The 9450-nt window shown below is 37.0% G+C and overlaps 2 protein-coding genes across 2 annotated transcripts; one reads left to right on the forward strand and one right to left on the reverse strand.

The window, feature by feature from the left end:
- Nucleotides 1–1821: 1821 nt before the first annotated feature.
- Nucleotides 1822–7424, reverse strand: LOC112562556 (HCLS1-binding protein 3-like). Its single transcript, XM_025235851.1, has 7 exons — nt 7276–7424; nt 6576–6741; nt 6071–6278; nt 5584–5689; nt 5190–5335; nt 4690–4831; nt 1822–4302 (listed from the first exon to the last, which is right to left on the reverse strand). The coding sequence occupies exons 1-7, from the start codon at nt 7299–7301 to the stop codon at nt 3900–3902; spliced, it is 1197 nt and encodes a 398-aa protein (XP_025091636.1). The 5' UTR covers nt 7302–7424; the 3' UTR covers nt 1822–3899.
- A 99-nt stretch (nt 7425–7523) lies between these two features.
- On the forward strand, nt 7524–9162 carry LOC112562558 (cytochrome b-c1 complex subunit 7-like). The gene is made up of 4 exons (XM_025235852.1): nt 7524–7607; nt 7832–7894; nt 8272–8438; nt 8945–9162. Exons 1-4 carry the CDS (start codon nt 7580–7582, stop codon nt 9020–9022), a joined length of 336 nt encoding a protein of 111 aa, XP_025091637.1. The 5' UTR covers nt 7524–7579; the 3' UTR covers nt 9023–9162.
- Nucleotides 9163–9450: the final 288 nt, after the last annotated feature.

The raw sequence follows: 9450 nt of genomic DNA on the forward strand, positions 1-9450 counted from the left end.
AACTCTTCTATAGGCTCTTTCCCTACCCACAGGCCCAGCGTCCGCGAGATAATACACGTTACAAAGAGGCACAGCCCCATACCTGAACTCGGTGTCCGCACACCGTGGGAAAATAGCCCCATCCACCCCAAAGAGAACCAAAGAGACCAGAGAGGAAGGACGCAAGGCTACCGTATAATTAAGGGCCATAAACTGGCCAGACCACCGTGGCCAGGGACGAAACTAGGGGGGAATGGCCGCAGGGCCACCCCTTCCTCGCTACCCGACGGTGCTGAGCCAGCGATGCGACACGTTCTATGGCCATCTACCAAAACACGGACACATATAGACAAACCAAACAGTATAACACAGATAACTTATGTTGAGTACCAGCCACAGTCGTTGATGATAAAAGAGTGCCCTTGTGTAGTTTTAGAAATGTTACTTATGCACTTCCCCCTGAGTTGTAGATAGCAATAATACCAGTCTCTCTGTCTCTAAAGAAAACTACCAATATAGGGACTCAGAGTCTTTGCCTTACTTAGGTGAAGTCAAAGCCGACAATTCGCACTAAACCGTTGGTGTGTAGTAAGATGGAAGTCCTTGTGTTTCGCTAGCTTTTCACAAAGTGTGAGGGTTCCTGTCTGATTGGCAAGACTGGGGTATTGGTATGCAACTAATTCGTTACTGGCTTTCTGTGTTCCCGATGGCCAGTGCGGCCCCTTTGGTTGTAAGCGATAGCAGATAATTTTAGGGTGACAGCGAATGGGTGGGGGATGTTTTATGTTGGTCAAACGAAAACCGCCAAAGAAAAGGCGTGGCATTATGGGGGAGGGGGGAGGGAGACCACACTCGATGTACCGATGTACTGTCCGGCTGCTTTCTTCGCTCAGGCTTCAACACAGCCTGCAATTAGCATGGCAAAAAATACCAGATCTGATCGTCAGAGGTGTTAGAGCCTCCACTTGCCTCAGGGCCCGCTTTTGTGACGGTGATGACCGTCTCCTCTCTACGTTCCCCTATCTTTCTTCAGTTCTTTGCTCTTTGTGAGGAATTACGACTCAAATATTGGGGGGGCAAAAGGATATTCCTGCCCCCCCTGTATTTTCCTTGGGGGGGCGGCTGCCCCCGCTGCCCCCCTGGTTCCTACGCCACTGTAGCAAAGTTGATCGGATGCAGTGTGTCGGTGTTAGCACTGATGGTGCTGCATCAATGACGAGGAAGATTTAAAAAAAAAAAAAAAAGGCTTGACCGCACAAAACCTGCCAAGTGAGTCAGGGACGCAAGGGAGGAAGAGGTATTCAGAAAATTAAAGGATTGTCTGTCTTAACTTCTGGTATTGGTTTTCCAGATGTACAAACAATTGTTCGAACTGCACACGGACATTCACTATTCGAGAACATGCAGTAGTGTACCACTACCAGGGCGGCAGGGCCAAGGCAACAAAAAGAGAGTGGTTTGCTCTGCCAGCATGAGACGGAGCCTTTCTGAGGATAATTACACGGCGTACAAGCTAAAATTCATTGTGCTCACGTGAGTTATCACAGAGAAAATCCAAGACTATTTACATGGTCACATTTTTTGCAATGTTGACTGACAACAACTCTGTGAACTATACGAGATGGCCTGGTTAGCTGAACTCTCTTCTTACGACCGACATCTCGTACCGATCAGAACGGAGACAAAGATCGACGCCCTGTCGAGTGCCTACTCTGGAATGAATCCGGCCATTGCAGAACCACAGTGGCTTCGTTGGAAAGGAGTCTGTAAAAGCGATATGCGGCTTTCAGCAAGGACCTCCTTATGCAGAGTGCCTGGCATGCTCTGCCACAAAGCCCAAAATGTGATTTTTAAAATATTTATTTGATTCATGGATGTAAATAACAATAAACAGCAACAATTTTGTAACCATAATAATAGATTTCCCTGAAAATCAAGCTTGAAGTAGGCTAATGAAGGACAGCCAACAGCAATTTAACTTGACACATAAGCCCCTCTTCTGTACATCGTCTGATGTCCCCCGCCAAAAAAACAAACAAAACAAAACAAAGTTCAAGCTTTTATCAGAAATAACGCTTGAAAATTTCACTCTGATTTATAGCTCTAAAGATAAAAGTAAACTGGCAAACAATATATAATAAAATAAAAGATATTAGTATCAACAACAGTTAACTTCACATTAGGACAGCAATTTATCTTCCCTGTTGCCAGGTTATCAGTGTGGGCACCTTTTTCTAAAGATCAAAGCATGAACAGATGTTGACTACACGGAAAATACTGTTTTCTCAATAATCACAACTTTCCACAAGTAATGACAAATTTGTATTTAACTGGACAGAGTTTTCCTTCACTAAAAATTCTAAACATGTGCTCATCAGACCAAATCAACAATATAATAAAATGATTGCTTCAAAGAAAAAGCATAAATATCAAATTCAACATTTCACTAGTCAGAATCTTTTGATTTATTTTGTTATTCATTTGTTAACAACACTATTTTATGTTCTATTAATTTGTAATAAATTTATTGAATGGAGTCATATCCACAGGTATTCCTTTGAAGGTAAGAGGAATTCAGTCTCTTGAAACACATAACCAGTAGGATTTTAAGAAAATCAGGTGGCAAAATTCACAGATGCATGCTTTCAGAGATTAAGCAAGCAAGCATACACAAATTCTTATGGCCTCGTAGTCAAATATGTTGTATATAATGCAGAAGGATTTTTTTTAATCCTGAAAAAAGGTCTCATATTTTAACATCTCTCAACCCTTTTCTTTCTTACATATTTCCATTACTCTCATCCCCCAGACACACAAACACACACAAATTGTTTGCATCTTTCTATCCTGGTGCCCTATGTCTTAATCATTTGACATTAATGTCTACTCTGGCTTGCAACGTTTTTGTATTTTAAATGCAAATTTTAAATGACAAGAAAAAACACTGGAGTTTAAATGTACAAGAACAGCTTCCTGCATTCAAGACTCATGTCCCCAGAAATCCCCATCCATAGACAGACATCAAAAACACAGACATCCTTGTACAAGCCTACCCCTGGACATTTGTGATATCAGGTTTGATCCCTTTGTAGGTATGTATCTTGACAACAAAGTGATGTTATTCATTCAAATTTTGAGTGCATTTACCCACATGCGAGGTCGATGCACTTCACAAGAGACCAGGGAGACCAGGGCCAGTGGGAAAGAGACCGTGTGATGTAGCCGTCGCAATCAAGTACAAACAAGCACAACATACAAATGAATATGCACCGGTTAGCAATTCAAGAACACAAAAGAATGCAGAGATAGGGTGTGGGGTTGAAAGGACAACAGGATGGATTAGTTATAGTATTTCCAAAGAGATATGTTTTTCAGTTCAGATAGGAAAGCATTGAAGTACTAACTGCACTCTGCAGAGAGATGGAGGCAGGCCATTCCAAATGCTGGGGCCGGAGAAGGCGAAAGAGCAACAGTCTCCAGTCTGATACATGGAGTAGAGAGAAATCCAGCATGGACTGAACAAACTGACCTATGAGGCTGGTATGGCACCACAAGCTCATACAGATTAGGGGCAAGGCCATGAACAACACAACAGCAAAACATGGTGATCTTGAATTTGATGCAAGCCCAAACTGGCAGCCAGTGAAGATGATGTAGAATGGTCGGCCTAGCTTGCAATATTATTTACACTATAGACCTTCAGAATTTTGTTACAATTCTCTTCAGCTGAATGTTTCTCATATCAATCAAACAGACTTTTATTTTTTAAAAAGCTGCATGAAATTCTTATATTTTTGGAAATCAGTTGCTTAGATTTCAGACTTTTAGTTTAGAGACCTCCTTTCATTAAGCTGCTGGGTCTTCTTAAACATAGAAGTCTGATTATTTAGTGGGTTATTACTATTTAATTTAGAAAGCAGTCATGAAAACAGATCAATGTCTGTATCATCACTGGTGTTGGCTGAAATATAGCTCATTATGTCATCAGTCGTAAGTTCAGTCTCCTTGACAGGCAGCTCTGAATTATCTCCTTTTGCCTCTGCACTACTTGTTGCGACTGAAACCTTGGAGGCTGCTTTTGAAGCTTCGGACTTCACCTTTCGTGGTGCTGGTATAGGTTTTTGTGGTATTGTTGGCATAGGTTTGGATGGCACGGCTGGTTTCAGCTTGGGTTTTGTGGCTATTGTGGGCTTGTGTGGGGGAGAGGGTTTAGCTGTAACTTGCTTTTGCTGTTGTTGGTCTCTCTGCTGCTCCTCAGGTTGTTCTTGTTTCTTTTCTGGATTCTGAAGAACCAGCTGCTCAAGTTCCTGTACATCGCCAATACTAAAGGCGAATGATATTCAAACAAATGATTGATTTACCAAGATGATCAATATATATTATTACTTGGAATTAATTTAAATACATTCTAGAGGTATATCCATTTTATCATATGTAGCCTTAAGATTGTTTAGTTTGTACATGATGCAAAATATATATGATTTTCTATGTTCTGCACTTGTGTTTTATGCAGATCATGCTCCCACAGGGAATAATGTGATTGGAACATCTTTCACATGCTATAACTGCTAATCAGAGGATACAATTTATTAAAGTGACCGACTTGAAACATTACAAATAACTGTACAGCAGATTATCTAAAATAGAATAAACTAATGTTAGAGTCACTGCTAACTGAAGTTTACCCGAAGTTCAGTTCAGCATACTTACTTTAAAAGGTCATCATTGTCATCCTCAGCAAAGATAACTACATCTTGCTTCTTGATAATGGCATCAGGGATGAAAGCAAACTCTTTTTCGTCCTCCTCTGTCAGCTCACGTTTCAGGTCTTGTGCTTCAAACAAATGGGCACCTAGGAGAGAATGAAATATGCTTAACCCAGTCCTGACATCTCAGCCCTATGCTCTACTGGGGGTGATTAAGAACAAGAAGAAGAAGTCCTGACATCACATAGCCCTGAAATTTGTTCTTTGACAACAACACAGACATAATAAAAACTTACTTTTTCAAATACATGATAGCCATGAGTAGATAGCTCTTTAGTCTACAGAAAAAAATAAAATAAGCACTATGCCAATCAACATTTTCAGTTATGTAAAAGTATATAAAAGTGTACATTAAGAAGAACAAATCATGTGAATGAAATCATAACTAAAAAGAAAAATTACCCAAGTGACAAGAGTTAAGGTTATTTTATAAATCAGACTTACTGGCTGAAGATGTTTCTGCTGTTGAAGTAAAAAAGTCAACGTTTTCACTTCTAGAGGCAATGTCATCATTACCACTAGTGTTGACTGTTGAGGTCAGGAAATCTTCACTGACATCCTCCTCTTCATCAAAAAGATCAGTGCTGCCCCTGATAAGTTTCATAAATATGAATGAAGAACATAAGCATCTGTTTTCACAACATTTTAAGAGGATTCTACTTTACTGAAAAACAAAATTATTTTTAAAAAGAAATGTGCTGAACATCTTAAATGGAAAAATTATACAAATAGATCCATATATCTATGCACAATTAAAGCAGAAAGAGCAAGACAATAAGAAAGTGAAATAGCAACGTAGCCAGATTCCCACAGGCATGAAATCAAAGATTTAACTTACTGTTCCTCTGATTGGTCAGCTTCTTCTTGCGACTCTTTGTTACTCTCTTTGGATGCTACCTCGTCTGTTTCCGCAGAGAAACGTCTGGCTTTCTGAGGATTCACCTCTTAAACAACCACCATAAATTACCTTTATTTTGTTCAAACGTTACTACCTGTGCCCATGGTTTTTAATACATTAATGTACACAGTGTCTCTTAAACCACTTTAGTCAATCCTCACTCAAAATGTACACTGTTAAATAAAGTCTTTAACAGTCAGGCTGAGGAACCTGTCAAGTGCATAGAATGTTTACAAACAATTAGATATACACAATTACAAGAGTACTTTAACTCTTTGCAGTTCACTTGAACGTGTATAAAATATACCCAACTTTTACTCAGTAACTTAACACAATATTCTCATTTTCAAAAGCCTAATGGCAAGTTGTTGATCAGGAACTCATTAATGAACACCCAGATTAGGATTGCTGAGTTCTTACAGCTTACCTAGGAAGGCAAGAACATGATAGCAGGTGGCAATTCGAGGAGCTGCAGCAATGAATTTCATGAAAACATCCAAGCTTTTGCGCCTTTCCTTAAGGACAGTCTCATTCACCATGATAGACTTTTTTTCTATGGGTGGAAAGACTGTTCCTGAGTAGGCTTCATTTAGTCTTTCTCGTAGTTCTTCAAATTCATTGAATTTCTTGTCAACCTAAATCCATAAAAATGTTTTGCAGTTTCTCCAATATTTCCAACCAATATCTAGATAAACAGGTTCCTGCTAATGTAAAACTATCATGTCAAATGCTGTGTACTATTATATAAATGTGTGTATATGTAAAAACTCATAACCTCCCTTGGCAAAGTGTACATAAAGTGAAGGGAAAAGATTAAAAGAATTGTGTTGAAAGCTGACTGCTATCAGCATACTTTCTTAATTGCTATGCACAAAATATTGTAAGTCTTTGTCTCACAGTGTATTACACTTAAAGTTTTTTTGCGAACTTACTGTAAACTGTACCACATCTGATTCTTTGTGACTGGGTAGTTTGAAGCAAGATAAACTGGATACTACAACAATCTGGAATTCATAGGTTGATCGCATGAAACTAGCTGGAAATTCTTTGTATGAAACCACAGCTAAATCTATGCATGTTTCCTTGTTCTTCAGGTCCCTAAAAACAAAAACAAAAAAAACAACTATAATCTGTGTAGATAATCCACCAATTCTTTGTCTGTTGTAACACAATTCATGAGGTCATTGTAACCATATTTGATTACCAAAATTACACGAACATGGTCGCTGAAATTAACCCCTTCTTAACACTTCTTTTTTTTTGCATTAACAACTAAAACAGTATGCATTAGCACTGTCAAGTGGAATAGACGCAGAAAGGTATTAACTTATTTTCCATTCTTTCAGCTTTCTGCGGAACAGCCAAACTTAAGTGTGTGTATTCACAATCACCGATTAAACCTAAATTATCAAACTAAAAACAATTCTTGTGCACTTACTTTTTGTGTTAGTGCGATATATTTGTGAATCTAATCAATAACAGCATTTGACTATCGTTAAAAACAACCATGCAAGTTGTGTACACCTCTTCTGGTTTGTGTAGCAGACGACGAAATGCAAATCGATAACACGTAATTACACCATTATCTAGATAAAACTAACTCTATTTCATTTTATACCTACTGCTACTAACCTGACCGTCACTGTTGCTTTTGGCATGGTTGAAGAAATATAGACAAGGAATAATTCACAAGAAAAAAAACTGTATGATCACTAGTTGCACACACCCCCTGTCCTCAAACATTCCGCCATGCTCCGCCCGCAGCAACAACAAGAACAACAAAAACTATTGTTAAAGTTAAAGAAAGTTAAATGAATTAAATACAAAGAGCATTTGAAAATAAAAAATGTATTTAGTTTATTAAGTACTTTTCCTTTTAAATTTGTGACGTTGTTTAACTTCGCTGCATTTCTTCGGGGCACACTACAAAGTGAAAATGGCGACTCGCAGAGTTGTGGCTGAAGGTCATTTTTCGCTTTGTAACTGGCTGTAGTTATTGATACAAATGTTTATTTTTTTAAAAAAGAATTTTACATGAGAATTTTAAAAAAATATTATTTTCTTTTAATCGTTTTCATTTTAATAATTCTGCTATGAAAATATATACTGTTGTACTGCACTTGCGAAATAACTGTTATAAGAATATGTACATAAAGTGTTTTAATTTTTGTTGTTTCTGACTTTACAGTTCCTGCATGGAAGCGAGCTTTACAGCGCTGGGCCTACTACAAATCATACTTTCCTACCTTAGGTAAGTGTATTACGAAAATCAAATGAAAATGCACACAAATGAGGCAAATACCCAGCATGATTAGAACTGATAATCTGAAGTCATTTAAGTATAAAGATGTTATTATTTATTTTTTTAAATCATCGTTCTAGCCAAAACACCATTTCATTTTTTGAACACTTTCTCATTTACTTTTTTGCCTTTTTTTGGTTTTTTTTCACTGATTTTTAGCATCCACAATTTGACATTATGTTCAGTTAAACCCTGAGCACTTTCTTGTTATTTTTTTTAAAAAAATCTATTATTCAGGTACAAACTATAGGTTGTAATAACTTTGCTTTAAATCTTTTTTTAAACCACTAATGTGTTTTTAAAACTATAATCAATGCTTGGTTCAGGCTTGATGAGAGATGACTGTCTGTATGAAACCCCTGCTGTTCAAGAGGCAATTCGCCGTCTGCCAGCTGATGTGTATGATGCTCGCCAGTTTCGTATCTCGCGGGCTTTGTACCTTTCTGGTCGAAAGGAAATCTTACCAAAGGATGAATGGACCAAGATGGAAGAGGTAGTTTATTTATACACATATAAAAACACCTACACTCCACATACATATATTTCTTTTACTGAGCCCAGAAAAAAAGCTACTTTTTAATATAATAATTTAAAACAGAACTTTATTTGTTACCTGTTGTTATTTAGTTACTTTTGCAGATACAGTAGTACCTCTGCATGCAAATTCAATTCGTTCCACAACCGAGCTTGCATGTAAAAAAACTCCTATATTACAACTATTTTTCCCATAAAAATAAAGAAAATAGGATTAATTTGTTTGAACCTTTCGTTAACAACACAATTTATATGCAAATATGATATAATATACAGTACTGTATAGTAAATGTTAATGGCCCAATAATATAAATGCTATAGATAATAAAATAATAAAGATTGTTATATTTATCATTATTTATGGCACTAGAAGCCCAATTTTTCAAATCCATGTTATTCCAATTCATTCTTTAAGAGGCAGTTTTTGAATATCTTTTTGAACTTAATGAGATTTTTCATTTTCAGGATGTTCGATATTTGACGCCTTACATCAAAGAAGTGGAGAAAGAAATCGAAGAGCGAGCAGAGTGGAACAAAAAATAACTCTTATTTTCCACAATGAGTTGCTTAAAATATTAGAAGTCTGACAAGCATGAAAACTTAAGGAATGGAAATTCTTTAGTTTAAAAGAATTTTTTTTGTGAAAGTGTTAAATTGTGTAAATAAATCCATTCTAAATCCTGCTTAATGTCAGTGTATTAATTTAGTAATCTTGAAGATATGCTTTATTACTAAGGAGTTCAAGTGTTTATTAGTCATGCAGCATGTGGTTTTTACTTAATAAAAAGGACTGCCATACATTTAGTACAATGCTGAACTACATTATCAGTAACATCAACTTTTTCAGGCAGAAATCTTGTTAATTGCCACTACAAGGATTCTGTCTGAAAAACCTGATATTGATAAATAATAATCATGATCAAATTATTTCATTCAAAATCATGATTCTACAGGAAGATTCACTAAGTGCT

The sequence above is a fragment of the Pomacea canaliculata genome, linkage group LG4 (assembly GCF_003073045.1).
Source record: "Pomacea canaliculata isolate SZHN2017 linkage group LG4, ASM307304v1, whole genome shotgun sequence".
Lineage (NCBI taxonomy): Eukaryota > Metazoa > Mollusca > Gastropoda > Architaenioglossa > Ampullariidae > Pomacea > Pomacea canaliculata.

Coding starts and splice junctions, on each gene's coding strand:
- LOC112562556 (XM_025235851.1), bottom strand. CDS start 7,301: ATGCCAAAAGCAACAGTGACGGTCAG. Junction 5,336..5,583: donor GCTGACCAATCAGAGGAACA/GTAAGTTAAATC, acceptor GAAACTTATCAG/GGGCAGCACTGATCTTTTTG. Junction 4,832..5,189: donor AGCAGAAACATCTTCAGCCA/GTAAGTCTGATT, acceptor ATTCTCTCCTAG/GTGCCCATTTGTTTGAAGCA.
- LOC112562558 (XM_025235852.1), top strand. CDS start 7,580: ATGGCGACTCGCAGAGTTGTGGCTGAAG. Junction 7,895..8,271: donor ATCATACTTTCCTACCTTAG/GTAAGTGTATTA, acceptor TGCTTGGTTCAG/GCTTGATGAGAGATGACTGT. Junction 8,439..8,944: donor AATGGACCAAGATGGAAGAG/GTAGTTTATTTA, acceptor TTTCATTTTCAG/GATGTTCGATATTTGACGCC.